The sequence below is a fragment of the Sciurus vulgaris genome (genome assembly GCF_902686455.1).
Source record: "Sciurus vulgaris genome assembly, chromosome: 11".
In the NCBI taxonomy this organism is placed as follows: domain Eukaryota; kingdom Metazoa; phylum Chordata; class Mammalia; order Rodentia; family Sciuridae; genus Sciurus; species Sciurus vulgaris.
Window position 1 is genome coordinate 74,837,321 of NC_136472.1, and position 20,219 is coordinate 74,857,539.

Sequence of the window (20,219 nt, forward strand, 5' to 3'; positions counted from 1 at the left end):
GTGATTGAATATATATTTTCTGGTTTTTTCTCATTTTTCTACAATGGGCTTAATAAAGTTATCTGTAAAGAAAAAATCATGATGATAGATACTATACAGATATTATATGGATGATGAATAATGTCAGCATTAATTTCTTCTGCTTCCACACAGCCAGGGCTAAAATCTCAATGGGTGTGGAACTTTCATGGATAGAGATATGGGGTCATTTCCTCTCAAGACTGGACCTTGGCCTTACCTCTCGGCACACAGCTGCAATCTGGCCTTCATCCATACAGGTTTCTGTTACTACATCTGTTAAGGAGCCTCCAGCCAAGTATTCCATGACAACCCACAGTTCATCTCCCACAAGGTAACTGCAGGAATACAGATAAAGTGTGAGAAGGAATAGTCAAAAGTACAAAGAGCCACTGCATTGAGTTTCAATTCTAAGCATATGGAGAGTGATGCTATCTCACTCAGTTTTGGAAAAGCTTAGGGTTCCTTACTTTGGGGAAAAGCAGAGTCTGGGAGACAGAATCATTAACTTTAAATCTCTTAAGAATGCTCCTGGAGGGGAAAAAAAAAGTATACATGTTCTGTGAAGCCCCAAAAAGCAGAACTAAGGAAACTAGGTTGAAGATATAATAAAATTATATGTGAGCACAACACAAAGAAATACCTACTAAAATTTAAAGGACTGGCATGATTTCCACATCTCTAGAAGCATCCAAATAGGGAATATACAAACATTTGAAAAAGATGGGATCCATTTTTCCAACATTAGGGAGAACCACTAAACCTCCCTAAGAATTCTACTAGATCTGAGGTCCATGAGACTAAGTACTAGTCTAAGACTTAGTACTAGTACTAAGACTCTATTCCCATAGTCCAACACAGCAGATGCCCATATTTACTGAATAAATCCATGAGTATGATAAAAGATAATTGTAAATATTAAATAAAATAATGGTAATAAAAGTCCTTAAAAGCCATAGTGTTGTACACATAGTCATTATGCTGCCAGTGACTTCCACTTTGAGTGTCCATGATTCTATTCCAGTCTGATTAACCAAGACTAGAGTTTATTAACATCTCCCTGGAGTAATTATGGGCTGACATAAGTTAGAACTGATAGTTTCATTTGGAGATTGGATCACTCAGCCCTGCTATGTGATAGTTACTTAACCTGTCTAATCAATATTTTCTCACCTGTAAAATAGGACAAATAAAAACAAGGCTAGTTCAGAGCCCTACAGACTCTTCTGATAGCCTTGGTCAAAGAAACTAGGCTGGAAAAACATTTCTTGGTTTGGTTTGAGATGTGAGGTATGTTGTCTTTTTTTTTTTTTTTTTTATTCCTGATAATGGGACTACTGCCAGGTAGAAGGGAAACTGTTGAAAGAGTTTGATAAATTGGTCTCAAGAAAAGGGCAAGATGTGAATCCTAAAATCCTAATCTCTTGATCTCTTGACTACTAATCTAGTACTCTTTCCACAAGACTGCATTCTTTGTAATTAAAAGTCTTAAAATTATTTTTCTGTCTTCCTGTTTTTTTTTTTTTTTTTTTGGCAGTTCTGGGGATTAAATCTAGGGCCTCCCTATGCTAGGCAAAGACTTGCCACTGAGTTACACCCCCAGCCCAAGTCTTGAAAATTTTTAAGGCCCATGAAGAATTAATGCCTTTATAAAAGGCCTCACATTTTCTACCATATAAGGACACAACAAGAAGGCGTTATCTATGAACCAGCCTAAGGCCCTCACCAGACCGTGAATATGTTGACACATTGATCTTGGACTTCCCAGTTTACAGAACTTTCAGGAATAAATCTATATAGTTTAAAAATGCTCTAGCACCTGGAATCTTGTTATAGCATCCCAAATGGACTAACACATGAACCAAAAGAAAAATCAAGACTGGGTAAAAAGTGCTCCACTGCCATGAGCCTGTTCATTCCCTGATAAAGAACATATATTTATGGCCTCTCACCCATACTGAAAAACAACTGTTACCTTAAACTGATTGGGAGAAGAATATGAAGATCTAAGTAAGTATATCTGGGCACTGACAAACAAAGCCACTTTTCCTGGGTCTGACATATCACTGTCAAAGCTAAGACTATGCAAATCATATTCGAGTTGTCTCAAACTCTTTGTGGCTACTCCCTGTGCCAGTGTACCTTCAAATATCCCATTTCAAAGGCAATGCACAAATTTGGGGAAGAATAGCACATATTTTGTCCCACATATTTTATGGAACATCTCACAAAAACCACAGACCCTCACTTGTAACACCTTCACTGAATGCTTGGGTTGAGGGTATGCTCTTCTGCGCTTATACAGAGATTTTTTTTTTCCTTTACCAAATCAGGTGCTGTTTGAAGACAAAGACTGAGTGTTACTTACTTCTAATTGCTCAGTATAAGCCTCTGGAATACTGATAAGGTACAAACAGTAAATCTATAAATGTTCTAATCCGGAATATTATTCAGCCATAAAGAAGAATAAAATTATGGCATTTTTAGGTAAATGGATGGAGCTGAAGAATATAATGCTAAATGAAATAAGCCAGTCACAAAAAACCAAAGGCCAAATGTTTTCTCTGGTAAGTGGATGCTGATACATAACGGGGAGGGGAAGAGGGTAAGGGAAGAATGGAGGAACACTGGATTGTGTAGAGGTCAATGAGGGGAGGGGATGGGGAGGGAAGAAGGAAAACTGGTGGAATGAGATAAACATCATTACCCTATGTATATGTATGATTACACAAATGGTGTGACTCTACATTATGTAAAACCAGAGAAATGAAAAGTTGTACTCCCATTTGTGTACAATGAATCAAAATGCATTCTGCTTTCATGTATAACTAAATAGAACAAACAATAAAAAATTATCCTAATAAAAAAGTAAAATATAAAAAAAATCCTAGTTTGGTATTTACTGGTTTACTTGTCTTAGACCAGCCATTAACTTATATCAACCTTAGTTTCCCAATCTGTATAATATGACTAAACCCTACCTCACAATGAGGTACCATTCATGAAAGTTCTTGGTAAAGCTAATGTCAGCTATAATCACTCATACTATAATGAAGAACAGAATTTTGTCAGCCTGGGATGATAGGCTGAAATAATAAAAATGGGATTGAATGGACACAGCTTCAAAAGTTCTGTAACAAAAAAATAGTTCTAAACTGGAGAGTTTAATGCACACTTATATTTAAGGAAAAAATCAGAGATTTTTAGTTCACCACAAACTTACTAGGAGTGAACAGTGAAAGGGGCATGCTAATAAAACAAGAATGAAATCAAGTTAAGTTTAGAAAGAGTTCTACTCTCTCTATAGTGGTCAGATCTCAAATGAAACATCTAATACTGAGCATCACATTTTAAGAGAATGAAGAAAAACCAGGAGTTATTCAGAAGGGTGAGCAGGATGAGGAAAGATTTGGGATATAAAATGAAGGACAGATGTTTGACAGGCAGATGAGCTGAAGGGTTTCCCCAATACAGAACAAAGAGTACTGGGATCAACAATTAGAAGACCCAGGATGGCAGGGTTTAGCTTCACCCAGAAGGATGTTCCAGTAATCAGAGGTATCAAGCATTATGAGATTAGATTCAGAGAACTCAGCACCACAATAAACACTTAAATGGAGGCAATTCAGAGTACTGGTGTTGCCCCCTCCTCTAACCCATTCATCCCAAAGTTCCCATTCCTTTGACAGGACCCACCACTTCATACCTGTCCAAGTAGTTCACAATATTTGGGTTCTTGTTTTCCCTCATAACCAGGATCTCATTGATAATCAGTTCTTTCTTCGGCTGCTGCTGAAGATTCATCTGCTTTATGGCCACCTGAAATTCAGTGTGTTTAATGTGCAATTAGAGTCATTCAGCATTTACTGAGCACTTACTCAGTATCAAAACTTAAATACTAAGGAAACAAAGATGAATATGATACATTCTTAGTCCTCAAGTAATTCATAATTTAGACAAATGGTTTTCAAACTGACGTCCCCAAGTAAGAAGCATCAACATCATCAGGGAACTTGTTGGAAATAAATATTTCCAAACTCCACCCCAAGCTACTGAATCAGAAACTAAGGCCTAGATGTCATTCTGCTATACATCAAAGTTTAATGATTAAATGTATAAAAATACTTTAAAATCACAAAATTAAAAAGATGCTATAAAAGAAGTTCAAGCAAAGAGCTACAGGAACACAAAATAGAGCAAGAACGCTTTCAGTCTGGCTATGTATAGAAATTTCACGAAGGGGAGGTTACTTTTTGAATGTGATATGTAAAGATAAAATCAGAGTTGACCAGATTAAGAAGAGAAAGATGCTGGGCACTGTGGTGCATGCTGATAATCTCAGCAACTTGGGAGGCTAAGGCAGGAGGATTGCAAGTGCAAGGCCAGGTTCAGCAACTTAATGAGACCCTGCCTGTTTCAGAATAAAATTTTTTAAAAACCAAGAATATAGTTCAGTGATAGTGTCTCTGGGTTAAATTCCTAGTACTGAGGTGTAGGACAGAAAGAAAAGAAAAGAGGAATGAGATCCCTAATGTTTATGTATGAAAATATCTTGCTAGTATTTTTGTCTGTATAAATAAAACAAATTTCCACATAATACAAATATAAGGTATACTTCAGTTTCCAAGACTCTCTGCATTCATTTTTTCTGTGTCCAATACTATAAAAGATGTTCTCAAATTTGTTATTTTATTTAATCCATAGAGACATCTGTATGTTCAGTATCACTAACCATTTAAAAGGTGAAGAAATTGTGATTCATAAAGGATATATGCAAAGTCAGGATTAGAACCCTTAAGTTTTTTTATTTTAATTTATCCTGCACACATAACCAGATTAATTTTTCCCCACAGTACACACTGGATAACTCCCCTGTTCAAAAACATAAATGGCTCCTGGTTGGCTAGAACTATTCCTCAGCCCAACACTGACAATTCTCATGAATTACCTGACCTCTACCTTACTTCCACTGTATTCCTTCATACTCTCCATGTTCTCCCTGCCTTTGTTCAGGATCACCTCTCCATCTGGAATATCCTGCATCAATTCCACACGTGAAAGATACTTACGCTGTGTATCAAGCCAAAAAAACCTCTCATTTTCAAACCACATTATACTTTACCCCTTTTTAAAGCCCCATATGATCATAATTATACCTCTCTTTTGGAACTTACGACATGCTACGTTGTATGAAGATTAGTTACGAGTGTGTATGTGTTTGTGTGTGTGTGTGTGTGTGTATGTGTGTGTACATGAGTGCATGTGCCAGTGTGTATCTAGAAGTTTGTGAACTTGATTGAAAGCCCCGAATGTGAAAAGAGGGAAAGAGAGAATCCAGTGGGTTGATAAGTACTTTGTCTTCAAACCACAAAACTCAGCATAGGTTACTATGTGCCACAGGAATATGATTTGAGTTGTCTGCTAAGTATTCATTCCTTAGAGATGTTTTCCCTTTTTCCTCCTTAGTGGGTAAGAACATGAGCATCTAATAGAATGAAACTGTCTTTCCAGAAGAAGTAAGGAATCTAATGAAAGAATGATTCAAATTTTTATGGGAAAAAAAACCCCTATTACTTCTTCAAATCAATTAGTCTTCTGCAGCCAATCCTTAAAAACAAAACAGATCCAATAAAAAGGGTCCAGTCAATCATTAAAAAGAAAAAAGAAAAATATAATCCTTTAAAACATTTTGGGCACTTCCATTCCCCAGTGAGAAAAAATTGCTTTGGAGTGGGTTTTCCTAGTAGGTAAGGCGTCTGGTCTTGCTGCAGCTTTCTGTAACAGCTAAGGATTAGCTTTTCCTAATGTCTAAAAAGCAATATGTTAACCTAAAAACATTAAGTATAATAAGCCCTTATAATTAAGACTTGCCTTGCTGCAGGCAGCAGCAAGGGAGAAGAGAGATAGGTAGAGACTAACACAGAAGCTGTGGCAGGACAACATTTGTTACCTATTAACTATGGTCCAGGCTAAATGCCATTACCTACTCAAACCCTACCTATTCAGGCTAGCTAACGGCACTTCTTAAACAGGAAAAGAACTTGAATTTTAAGAACTAAACCTTTAGGCTTGACTGTCATTTGCTGACTTTGACCAATCACAAGTTCTCTTTTAGTCTCTTCATCAATACATTGAGGACAATCCTCAACTGTGATTCCTCTCCTCTAAGGATTGTTTTGAGTACTATGTAAGAAAATGGCCAATGTGTTACCCATGTAAGTAAAGGATTTAAGTAATAAAGGAAGATAACAATGAAAACAGTAGTCATAGTAATGATGGGAGCACTTGATAAGTACCTGGCACAGAGAGCAAGAATGAAACAGCAGCAGTAGAAACCAAAGCAACAACCAACCAGCCTCATCCACTGCTACCACAGTGAATAGTCACTGTTGCAGGCTCTGTGCTAGGTGCTTTACTTATATTATCTCAGTAATACCTAACAACCCTACAAAGTAAAAACCATGATTTACTTTTTCAGGTAAGAAACTGAGCCTAAGAAAATTGCCTAAGATCACAATTAATGCCCTCAGTTCTATATGACTCCAAAGGCTCTTCCAGTTTTCTCTTTCTATTATATGTATTCACTCTAAAAACAGGTTTGAAATATGATTATTTGATCTGTAATTGGAAGACTTCCCAGCATTAACATGCTAATCTTCCTATATGTGACAGAGCAGAGTAGCTCTACTTTTCCCAGCTGGAAAACCCCCAATAACCATTCACTCAAAAAGACTAAGAGCATCCCTCTAGCTCCACTAAAGATCTGTACTCCCTGTGGCAGGAAATAAGGCCCTCCTCACTTTATTGCATTAGCCACACTAATGGATTTGTTCCATTCATAGTTTTGTAACCACAAGGCAGGCACACAATGAAGTCTAGTTTCTTGTTCCTAGAGCCGCTTCTCACAGAGGCAGCTAGTTCTCCCTGCCTCCCCAGTCCCATCACTGCCTGCCTTCCATCAAGGCCTGTAATACCTAAGAAACAGGACATGAAGGGACCCTAACACCTAACCTCAATTCTGTGGTGGAGCTGTAGCCCAAAATGCATAGGACTAGGAGTCAAAAGATTATAATCCAGTCCCAGCTAATCACTGATAGCGCAACCTGTAAAAAAGTTATTTTCACTCCTGGAGTCTCAAATTCCTCATCAATAAAAAGAAAATAACATCACTTATCTCATAGGGTTCTTTTAGGATTGGTATAATCTTTTTGTTTCATCTTGGCATCAAATTCACTGTCTTTAAAATTGGCATGCTGATACTTCCTTTCTTCACCACTATTTTAATTTAAGGCAGATTCTGTCAGTACCATAATAATTTTATATTTACACCACAGAAATTATGGTCTTTTACATTTATTTATGATTTTAATGTTTCAGTGACTGCACAAGACTGAAACTTTCACAAAGTATAGCACAAAGCAAAAGCTCAGTAAATACTTTGTGGAATAAATATATATATATGAGTAAAAATGAATAAAGATAGTGGTTTTTTAAATTTATGATGTATTTTCACAAACACTCTTTTACTAAATTCTTACAACACTTTTGTCAGGTATATGTTATCACAGACTTTTTATAAATAAATAAAATTCAGGCTCAGAGAGATCAAATGACTTTACCCAAAATAATATAAATAGTTTAAGGGACGCATCTATGCCTTTGGATTCTCATCTCAAAGAAAAATGAATATCTCTTTATCCCTAATGGTGATTTTTAAAGTTGACTTACCCTAGGTGGAGCTTTCACACTTGCAAAAACTAATAAGAGCTCAGTGAAATATGTGCTCCCCTATTAGCCATTGCTTTTCCAGGATACCAGAATGTTTCAACCATCAAAAATATACAAGAGGCCATGTATGTATAATATGTCAATATACACTCTACTGTCATGTATATCTAAAAGGAAAACAAATTTTAAATGAAAAAAAAGTACATAAGTAGGTTCCTAGCAGCCTCCCTTTGAGGAGGTCAGCTCTACTCTCATTGGAAGAGGAGGTACCTCTCTCAACCTCTGAGTTCCAGCACTCTGAACTAAGAACTTCTCCCAGCCCACCTGCCAACATCCCTGCTCTGCAACCAAAGAGTAAACTGCAAAGAAACCCTGAGAGTTCTACGTTCCCTTCATGTCTTCCTTCTGCTTTAGATAAGATCTTGGGTCGGCAAGCTTTAATAAGGTCAGAGTTCTCCTGGCTTAATGAAATGAGGACAAAGAAGTGCCGCCAAATAAATGAGGACTCTAGTATCCAGTCAAATCTAGTATCACAGAGTAACAGTAGGGCCACTATATTAGAGATCAACAGACATGGGCTTAAATCTCCTGTAACAGATTCCTCCCTCAAGCACCAAGCTTGTATAAGCAACTATCCACTAGGCGACAAGAAGGCCTCTCAGACAGTCTCCAACTTAACTGCATTTTCACCCCTTTTCTTTCTCCTTGAATAATACCACACTGGTCATTCTCCCACTCAGTCCATCACCAAATCCTGTCAAACCTACCTTCAAATTACCCCTCAAATCCATCTACTTCTATTAATCTATACTATGCTATTAATTTAGTCTAAGCAATTATCTCTCACCTGGATGTACCTCTTACTCACCTGGTCCTCTCTTACGTTCTCCAACCTGTTCTCCATATTGTAAATGTGGAAAGCTTTCCAAAATATTTGTCTCCTCATGTTAGTCTGCTATTTGGTTCTCATTTGGTATAGAAATAAACTAGAAATGTCCTTATTGAGTTAAGAAAGGCTAAAAAATTAACCCCCCAACTAAAACAAAAACTGTAGAAACAAAAGAACAAGGTGTTGTCTACTTACCTCCTGTCCTGTGGCAACATCCATTGCAGTGTACACGGTGCCAGAAGCACTGAACAGGCAGGGGGACAGGTGGGGAGAAAAACACAGATGTTCCAATAAAGTACTATTTGTCAAATGCAGCTCTAAACACAATCTGGCAGTGTAAATTAATAATAATAATTGCAGCAAAAATACCCCCCCCACCCCACAACTCTCCCATTCTTATATTTGACAGGCAATATATAATTGTAAAGAGAATAGAGCCTCTAGTGGTCAACTGACCTGAGTTTCAATCTAGAACTTCTACTTAGTATTTACTAGCTATCTGACCTTGAGCAAGTTATGTCACTTCTCTGAGTTTCACTTTTGTCTTCCATAACATGAACATAAGAATTTAATGCAATTAGTTCATGTAAAGCACTCAGCCAAGTGACTAAAATAAAATATGATAGGTGTTCAAGTGTATTAGTTTCTTGCTCCTGTTTTCCTTCCTCTTCTTTACCACCCTTGGCAAGTTAATTTAATCTCTTGTGGCTTTAAACTCTTCATCTATAAAAAAGGACAGGATTAAATCTGTGGTTTTCAACTGGGAGTGATTTGGGAGAGGAAAGGCCCCCTACAGAGAATTCAGAATGAGGTGGGGTAGGCGGTTTATATATATTTACCAAAAAGGATATGGACTTGTGGGGTATCAACAATGTACTCTTTCTTTCCTGGGTAGCCCCCCACCAGATTCCCTGTCTACTAGGGATTGAACCCAGGGCTCACACATGCTAGCGAGGAGCTTTACCACTGAGTTACATCTCCAGTCCTTTTATTTTGAGACAGAATCTTACCAAGTTGCTGAGACTGCCCTCAAATGTGCAATACTCCTGCCTCAGCCTCCCCAAGAGCTGGGATTAGGGACACGTGCCACCACACCCAGCTAGTAATGTTCTCTTTCTTAATCTGGATAGTGGTTACATGGGTGTGTTCACTTTTTGAAAATTCATTGATTTGTATGCTTATGCATGTTATCCTCAATTAAAATTTATACCAAAAAACCATAAAACTTGAAAAACCACATTGAAGATTCTAAAATAATTTTGAAGTACTCTTTCCACTGATATTTTATGATATTATGACCCTTTAAAACCATGCTTTTCAATCATCCTGCCAACAGAATGTCAATTTTTAGTTTTCATTTTTCAAACATAAAATGATATTAAATATACTTTTTCAAATACACATGTTCACAGAAAATCTGATATTTCTACCCCACACCAAGATAAGAATAACCCCCTAGACACACATATGTACACACATGTAAGTATATAAACACTCCAACAGGGTGGGGTGAGAGAAAGAATACTAAAAATAATTCTAGGAAAGTAATTGTATCCATTTGAAAGAACTAAGACCCTCATTGTCTGCCTATAACACACAAATCCTGTGTATTTGTAGGTGAGTTATTACAACACATATTTGTGGCTACACATGCCATATGTCAGGTATACATGATGCAATTTGAAGACCTTTTGAATTCTGATCTTTTACAAGAATGCATTCACTGAAGCCCTGAGGTTATGCTTCCCAGAGAAATCATGACACCTCAGTGGGGAAAGTCACTTGTAAGTATGCCTTCCAGCTAGAAATTATGGTCACCAGCTCCCTAACCACCATTCTTTAGTTGGGAGCCCAGCTACTTGCCTGGAAACTGTGATGGCAAGATATTGGTTATCAGACAAGGAATGACTTATTTGTATTGGCAGTTACTTCTTCACTGCCTTATTATCCTACCCCTGGCCATCCTCTGCCTATCTTCTTATTCATACCCTTCCTGATTCTAACAGATGCACCTTTTTCTTTTTGGTACTGAGGATTAAACCCAGGGGTGCTTTACCATTGAATTATATCCCCAGTTCTTTTTATTTTTTATTTTAAAATAGAATCTTGCTAAGTTGTTGAGGGTCTCACTAAGTTTCTGAGACTGGTCTTGAACTTTAGATCCTCCTGCCTCTACCCCACCCCACAGCTTACTGTGATTACAGGTGTGTACCACTGCAACTGACTAAGGACAAACATGCTCAAGCCTCAAGAGACTGAACATTCTAGGAGTATGTTGCCATGTTCACCAAGTTCTAGAAAGCTACTCAGGCTCACTGGTTAGTACTTAATTATTTCTACCTTGAAATCATATTGAGTAATATATTATTTCTCATACATTAAGACATATGAACACCAGGTTTGAAGCATAATAAACTTCAGGACTTACTGGGAGGGAAAAAAAAGCAAGTGAAAATTATTATACTACAAATTCAATGTACTGGGATGGCAATTATATTTTTTTAAATTATGGTATGCAGAAACATTAGTATAGGTGTTTAATAAATATGTCCTTCTTGCCTTAGCTCTAACAGATCTGTCAAGTAAGCAGGAAAGAAAATTTTGAATAGGTCTCATACATCTATTAAAAAGAAAAACATTTCACAGACGTGAAAGTGAAAGTCCATTAATCCACAGTTCTTCAATTTCCTTCTTCCTTTACAGACAAAGAAATTTGAGTTCAGAGAAGGGATCTGACTTGTCCACACTTGTCCATGTACCTTTTTGCCCACACTCTTAAGGTCTCCATTTAACTACCTAAAGGAAATGCCTTTGGGCTAGGGATATAGCTCTGTTGTTAGAGTGCTTGCCAAGCATGCATAAGACCCTGGGTTCAATCCCCAGCACCATCAAAAAAAAAAAGGAAATGCCTTCTACATTACTCTGAAGCAAGCAAAATGATTTTTTCTTAAGGTGTTAAATACCTTATACCAGTTCAGACTCTCAAAACCATATCTAGTAGGAGAAACACTGGGACCAGGAAAAAAAAAAAAAAACATGAGATTCACTCAACCCAAAGTTGTTTTGAGGATTAAACCAAACACTATATGTAAATAACAGATACAGACTACAGAATGATATACATTTGTATATTATGCAATTCTTTATTCTATTTTCAGAAGTTCCTGGGTGTATAATAAAGAAATTGAAACAGAAAATTCCAATGACTTAATTAGCACCAATGCTTCTGTTCCACTAAAATTAAGTCTACTGTAAGTCAGACTTTTCATTTTTTTCCTTAAATTACAGCTTTTTTGGTAATCTGTTGAAATCTTATTTATTTTCATGCAGAGATATAATTTTCCTAAAGTAATCTGCACAAATCTTTAGTGTACAACTTGATGGTTTCTGTATGTACATACCCTATGTTCACCACCAAGACCACTCCTAAAGTTCCTTCATACCTCTTTCCCATTGTACCTCCCTCAGAAGTAATCACTATTCTGACTTCCACTACTATATACTGGTTTTACCTGTTCTTGAACTTCATATAAATAAAATCATACTGGATTTGACCTTTTATGTATTGCTTTTTGTGTTTAAAATAATGGCCAAATACCTTTAAAGGACTTAGCACAATGCATTATAATTCTTTGCCTATCTCCATCTATTGATCTGAGTTCCTTGAAGGCAAAGATTGTGTCTGATTCATAGCCACATTCATAATGCCTAGCACATGATAGGAACTCAGTTAAGATTTGCTGAGTTCAGTGCACGAAGGGTAGCATGTAAGTTGCAGAAAAGGAACCCAGATTAAGAGTCATGGATTCTGACATCCACCTAGAAAAAGAGGTGTTACTACATTAGCAGAAGGGTCTGTAGTTCTGGGTTTTTCATTTCATATTAGTGCTAACAGGTCTTGGAACCAAGTATAATTTAGTAAATTGGTTTTGTATTAAAAAAAAAAAGGTTCTCTTACTCTCACTGCAGGGGTATTTTTTGCAATATGGTCAACTTATAGCACATCTCTCATATTAAGCATAATTCTTGGTACCAAACCTGACGTCAGCCTGACATAACACCTCCACAAGGGGAAGAACAAGGTTCATGAGAGGCAAAACAGAAGCAGAATCACATATGCCAGCACATACAATTTTAAATCATTTCTCCAGGGAAAGAAAATGCCCCTACTAACCCTTGTCCAATCTTCTCAAATCGTGTATACTTCTTCTTAGGATCGCCCACACTCACTATGCTCCCTTTGAAAGAAACAGAGACCATGAATCATTTTTTTTTCCAGATCAAGACACAAACAGATCCCATTTGACCCTTAACCCCTGGGGTTGGCAAGGATTAAAGAAGTGCCTCCAATTCCTGAAAAGCATGTTGAGGAGGCTCTTAGCTTTTCTCCAATGAAGTCCAACCCAAGGTTTCATCTCCCTGCTTTTATTCACAGAAATCCATTCCATTTCTAAATTCCTAAGAGTCATTCATATTAAATTTTTAATTCATTAAATCATTCAATAAACCTTTACTCATGTTATATACCAAGGCATACACTATACTAGGAATAAACAGATAAGGCACAGTTAAGACAGTCTCTCAAGGAGCTCAATCTTATGGAAAAGATAGAAAATGCCATAAAATATAATAATAGTTGTGATAAATGCCAATGGGATACAGAAAGAGGCACAAAAAAAAGACCAGAAAGGCTTCAAAAAGGTGCCATGTAGGCCTATTTTTACAGGATAAGTAGAAGGCCAGCCAGGGAGAAAAAGCTGCAAAGTTTAAAATAGGATACTTCAAGTGCAAAGACACAGCAGCATGAGAGAACGCACTGGGTTTCACAACTTGCATTCTAGAGGGGGAACTGAGACCCATAGAAGGGAAGCTACTTCCCCAGGGTCACACAGCAAACTGGTGCTAGAGCTAAGATTGATTTTTATTCTCTATCCACAGTACATTTTTCTACTAATGGCAGTTACTAGGACTTGGACATTTTCACATACATTGTACCATTTGGCTTATAAATGAGTATGGTATTAATATTCTTACTTAAAAGAAGAGACAAAAAGGAGGTTCACAGGAAATTACCCAAGACACAAATCAGTGATGACTGGGGCTTCAACCCAAGTGTCCTAACTCCCCAACAGTCTGCTTTCTATAGTTGGAAGCATTATTGTCTTTTAAAAAAATTTACACACACACACACAGACACACACACACACACACACACAACAATGGTTTAGGGAACAAGATCTATATAGGAGTAAAATTAACAACTAGGTAAGTGGCTTTTACTTAATCATTTGACGAGGGCCCCAGGCAAGGGCAATTTTTAAGAGCAAAATTATTTTTAAAAATCAAACAAAAGTTATCAGGAAGAAGTAAAGAGCTGCTCAGCTAGAGCATTAGAAAGCAATGCCAGTTTGCAGACTTGGCCAAATCAGTCACACAAAAGCCTTTTTGGAAGTAAGTAGGTACAGTGAATAAATCCAAGGCCCCTGACAAATGATTTTTCCAAGTCAACAGATCAACCTAGTTCTTCCTCTAGTATAGTTCTGCCTTTTACTGAAACACAGAAACACGCTACCCTCATTTCTGGCTGCTAAAATAAAGTGAAATGGAAGTTTCCACATGACAGAAAGAGGCTAGGAGCTCTACTCATAAGAACACAAGCTTGTGTTCAATTTTTTTTGTTGTTGTTTGTTTGTTTGGTACTGGGGACTGAATCCAGGAGTGCTTTACCACTGAGTTGCATTCCCAGCCCTTTTTATTTTTTTATTTTGAGACGGGATCTTGCTAAGTTTCCCAGACTGACCTCAAACTTGCTATCCTCTTGCCTTAGCCTCCCAAGCTGCTAGGATTACAGGCAAGTGTCACCATGCCCAGCCTTACAAGCTTGTGTTCTAATCTGTCTTGCCAATTCCTAGTTGTGATTTGGGTAAGGATATTTAGCCTCTTTGGGACTAAAAAAAACCTTAACTGTAAAAACAAAGACCATAATGCCTGTCTTCACAGGGTTAATATGAAATTTAAATGAAAAAAAAAAACTCAAGAAGACATCCTGCTTGCTATTTGATTCATAGTACAGGTACAATATTCACAAAATATTGGGTTTCTCTTTCTTTTTCTCCTGCAACCATGATGGCAGATCTGTCTTCTTCTAGGTCAATGATAAACATCAGTAGTTAATCACAGCATTCTTTCCCACCAGGTATAGTCAAGGCATTCACCTTTCTCAATACACTATCCTACATTGTTCCTGGATAAAAGTTACTTGTCATCTCCACCCCGTGCCTAGGGATAAGAGTTTCCTTGCCCTCAAAATGAGCTATCCACACTCTTCTATCACATCCCCATCCTAACATGGCATCCAATAAGAGCTGGTAAGACAGAAAAGTGAGGTGGAAGGGCAGGGTGAGAGCAAGCACAATCTGTATGACTGGGCCAGCCAGTCACGTGGGCCTAACCTAGGATCAAGATCTTTATAGCAACAGAATGCTATCTCTATGCTTGACCCGTCACAGACCAAAAGAAGGTTCAGAAAACTACAAAGTCCTTACGTAATTTCTCCAAGATCTCCTCATCAGACATTTTAGGCTTCTTCTTCTGCTTTTCAGTATTCCGGGTCAAAGCATCTGGCAGAGTGGTGTTATTCTCAGTAGGTGAAATGGGAGATGTAGCCACATCCCGAGTTGGAGTACTAGGGAGCGGTTCAATCACGGACCGTGTGTACACCTGCATTATTGGTGCAAAATTTGGGCAAAGCCAGTCTTTGTTAGCATGGAGGAACATCTTCTACATGGGCAGTTAGAACATCCACAGAACAAATCCCCCCAAATTCATTCTTTCTCATATGTCAAAATCTATGTTATTCTTCCTCTGTGCCCAGGCCCATCAGCTTGGGGTAAAATAACCTTCCTTGCTCTCAATGTATACAACAGGGGTTAGTAAGAGTTTTAGCACTTGAAAGGGATAGGCAACTCTCAGTAGAAATTATCTAGAGTTATTCCATCACTAGATTGGAATCTTTCTCATCTGTAATGTTTTCCCAAGATGAAATTAAATCCTCTGTGCCCACAAGACTTTGTACTGCTATTAACAACACTTAACATCATTTTCTACTGTGTGGCTCCCTCTTTAGACTAAACCCTTATAGAGAAGGACTACTCTTGTTCTTTAAGAGGCTTAAATCCCAACTCTTATTTTTATCATCTGCATGACTTTGGGCAGGTTACTTTTCTTTGTGCATGAGTGTCCTCATCTGTAAAATGGTGATAATGATACCTATCTTATGCCATTGTTATAAAAATAAATCGACATGTAATATGATTAGAATTATGCCCAGAAGATATTAAGCACTTAAAATTTAGCTTTTGAAGATAAAGATACTATATTTCTTATTCATTCATTTACTTAACAAACATTCACTGCAAATCTACTCTAAGCCTAATCCCATACAAAATGCTGCCCATATACTCTCATTCTGGTAAAGGAGGTAAGAAAGTCAAAGGAGAAAGGGATAAAAGTTACATGAAATGAGCAACTATACACTATTCCAAAAGCAACAATCTAATTAAATTATACTTAATTCCCTAGGAGTTGTTTCAAGATATTTATCGGATTTTGTCATGAAAAATATCATAATGATCTTTTAGATAATTTATCCTATGAGGACACAGAATACTCATCCTGAGTTCTTTAATCTAACCACTTACTTACCTAAGTAAGCATGCAGATAATGTTTGATGGAACTGATGAATAAATAAATGAGATCCTTCAGCTGGTCTGACTTCTGACTACTCTAGCACAAGGATTTCTCAATTTCCTACTCTCATGTCTGTGGACAAACTCTATTCCAGGCATCTACACCTATACTCTCATGCCTTGTTCTCTAACTTTGCTTCTGATATGGCTCCTTGAAAGGAAAAAGAAAAAAACAAAACAACAACAAATAAAAACCCTGACTTTTTCTTCTCTTTCTCCTTACGTAGCTTTCAGCACAGGTCTGCACACACAAAAATACCACTGTGTTATGATAAAAAACAACCCAGGATTTGGGGTTAATTACCTGCTTTCAAATCCTGGTTCTTTTGCTTACTAAGTAGCTGTGGATAGATCAGTTTACCTCCCTAAATCTCAGTTGCTTCCTCTATAAATTAGCAATTAATAAAACCTTTTCAGAAAGGAATGCCATGAAGTTCAAATTTATCAATCCATTCCTTTATTCAATTATTTACTGCACTCTGAAACCTGTCCAGAACTATGTTAAGCACTGAAAGTACATATATATAGATTACCTCTATTTCAGAAGAGTTCAAGGTATAGAGGGAAAAATATTTTAAATGAACATGCTTGCAAAACCAAATACCTCAATGTGAGATATTTTGACAAATTTCATTTTTAAAGACCATTTTTTCTTCAGGTGATTTTGTGACCTACAGACAAGGTGATTCTGTAGATTCTGTTCATAAATTCTCACTCTGAGTGGCCACTGAACCCCCTCAAATTTCTTCCAGTATATTTCCTATAGTCATTCAACCAACTTCTGCCTGAACACTCTCTGAATGCTCTCTTGCAGATAGTCTTTCATTTTCGCATTACCAGAGAGCTTAAGTCCTAGCTATTTCTCTCCTTATGGAGTGCTCATAATAAAAAGCTCAAACAAAGAAACACTTGTAAACTATCTCATCTGATGGGAAGTCAGTGCTCAATGATGCTAAATCAAGTAAAATCCATAGGGACCAGACTGCAAAGTGAGGACACAGGGACTTTGACTATTCTGAGCTGCAGGAACCTCAAAGGAAGTTAAAAGAAATCATTGCCAACATCCGGCATCAAAATGCACTCCTGATGTACAGTATATTAATAGCACTAATGTATTTATAAATTCTCTTGGGTCTGTCAGTATCATCAATGATGCTGTAAGAGGCTGAACGCTGCACATTTAACAGAGAAGAAAAAGATCTGTAGCAAGACAATTTGTTGCTTCCCAGGAGACTAGAATAATTTATTTTAGCCCTGAACTAAGTTACACCAATTCTGTGTATCTTTCTGTGCTATCTGTGGAGAACAGAGTATACCAAAGCTGAACTGGCATAAACATCAATTAAATAGGATATGTTGGGACTATCTACAAATCAAAAATAAATACACCTTCTTGTCTTTAATCACATAAAAAGTACCTTCAGAAAAGGTGTTTTAGTGATTTTACCAACTCCAAAATCTAAGAATCCCTACAAGAATATTAAACTTCTAGATCTCAAAACTCTTCCCCTTCTCACTCTAATAAATCAGAAAGCTGTTCAGGTCCCCACAGACTCACAGATTTTGTATGTTCTGGGCGTGGAGCAATCACTGGAGGTGGGGTAGCATCATCATCGTCATCTTCATCTTCTGAAACTGGTGGCACTGCAGGGGTCTCAGACACAGTCTTCACATTCTATGTAGAGAAGAAGGTCAAATTTATCTGGTCCAGTTGATAGAGATATCAGAATTGCCAGTTCCCTAAAAGAAACCTCATTTCTTTTCATTCTTTAAATGTGATACCACATTTAAACTTTCCACCTTTGCATAGCCAGTCTCAGGTTTTCTTTCTTTTAGCCATCACTTCTCTGAACAGACTGTGTCATCTCCTTTTTACCAACCTCCTAGACCCATTATGTCATCAGGGGCCCTCACCTCAGTCTCAAGATACAGAGCATTAGTATCGGATTCACACACTTCTCACCTGTCCTGAGATGAAACCAATAATTAGGTCAGTTTTGGAGACTTTGGAAAACCAGGTTATGAACTTAAAACAGAATAGTAAAAAAACAAACAAACTGAACAGAGACATCAATGGCCATACACCAATAGAAACATATTTTACAGATTCATCCCTAGAAAATTAATATAAAACCAACAATCTCCAGGGAGGAAAAAAACAGTATCTGGAACTGGTACAAAATATTATCTAAAATGCCAAGTTACAGCAAGAAATTACAAGACATGTAAAGAAGCACACTCAGGGGAAAAAAAGCATTTAGAAAATAAAGATGTCAAATCAAATATAATGCTATATTCAAAGAACTAAAAGAAACCAACTTTTTTTTTTTTTTTTTTTTTGCTGTGCTGGGGATTGAACCCAGGGCCTGTGCTTATAAGGCAAGCACTTTACCAACTGAGCTATCTCCCCAGCCCCCCAACTTTTAATTTAAGAATTAAAAAGAAAATAAAACAACAATGCATTAACAGATTCTCAGTTGAAATTACTTTAGAAGAACTAAATGGAAATACTAGAGTTAAAGAATAAAGTAATAAATTAAAAACTCACTAGAGAAGTTAAACAACAGATTCTATATGGCAGAAGAAAGAATAAGTGTATTTGAAAATGGGCCCAAAGAAATTATACAATTTTAAGAACAGAGAGAGAAAAAAAGAAGATTGAAGAAAAGCTAAGAGAACATCAAAGAACTTTGGAACAACATAAAATGCACAATACACATACAACAGGAGTCCCTGGGAGAGAAGAAAATGGAACAGAAAAATATATCTAAAGAAATAATAGAGGGCTGGGGAGATAGCTCAGTTGGTAGAGTGCTTGCCTCGCAAGCACAAGGCCCTGGGTTCAATCCCCAGCACCGCAAAAAAGAAATAATAGAGCCAGGCACATTGGCACAGGCTTGTAATCCCAGAGGCTTGGGAGGCTGGGACAGGAGGATTACAAATTCAAAGCCAGACTCAGTAACATAATGAGGCCCTAAGCAACTTAGTGAGAACCAGTCTCAAAATTTAAATTAAACAGGCTAGGGATGTGGCTCAGTGTTTAAGCACCACTGGGCTCTATCTCTGATATTAAAAAAAAAAAAATTAATCTACAGATCCTAGAACCTCAATAAATCTCAACTAGTATAAACACAAAAGATCCATACCTAGACCCATGATAACACTGCTAAAAGCCAAAGACACAGCAAAAATCTTCAAAGCAGCAAGAGAAAAAGGACATCATGCATAAAAACAATCAAACAATCTATGAATAACAGCTGACTTCTGATCAGAATAAAGTTCTTTCTCAAGTAACAGTGGGGGATTGATTCCAGGAGCCACAGTATTTATAAAAACCTGTGGATGCTCAAGTGCCTTATATAAAATAGCATGGTATTTGCATACAATCTAAGTACTTCCTTCAGCATACTTTCTTTACTCTTTGAAATGCAAAGCCTTGCAAGTCAATCATGCCTCCAAGCCATAATTTCTACTATCTATATACTTTACTTTAAATCATCTCTAGATTACTTATAATACCAAATACAATGTAAATGCTATATAAATAGGTGTTATACTGTCTTATGTAGGGTCTATACATGTTCAAAACAGATGCAATTTTTCACCTGGATATTTTTGACTCATGGTTGGTTGAATCATAGCTGTAGAATCCTTGGATATAGAGGGCTGAGTATACTTTAAAAACCAGTTAAAACTTTTGATCAGAAATAATGGAGGTCAGAAGGTAGTATGATGACATATTCAAAAAGCTGAAGCTTCTAAAAATTGCCAATCACAAAAATCTAAACCCAACAAAAATCTCCTTAAAAAATGAAGATGAAGATGAAAACATTCC

The 20,219-nt window shown here is 37.0% G+C and overlaps 1 protein-coding gene across 6 annotated transcripts in view; it reads right to left on the reverse strand.

Annotated features, from left to right (window-relative positions):
* Positions 1–20,219, reverse strand: part of PAK1 (p21 (RAC1) activated kinase 1) — a 129,346-nt gene that overhangs the window by 12,677 nt on the left and 96,450 nt on the right. For all 6 annotated transcript variants that reach the window (XM_079103984.1, XM_079103986.1, XM_079103987.1 and 3 more), the window contains 6 exons: positions 17,943–18,059; positions 15,181–15,355; positions 12,810–12,873; positions 8,831–8,879; positions 3,725–3,837; positions 239–356 (listed from right to left, as the gene is read on the reverse strand). In XM_079103984.1, the coding sequence (XP_078960110.1) occupies positions 239–356; positions 3,725–3,837; positions 8,831–8,879; positions 12,810–12,873; positions 15,181–15,355; positions 17,943–18,059 (636 nt within the window). The remainder of the gene's footprint in view (positions 1–238; positions 357–3,724; positions 3,838–8,830; positions 8,880–12,809; positions 12,874–15,180; positions 15,356–17,942; positions 18,060–20,219) is intronic.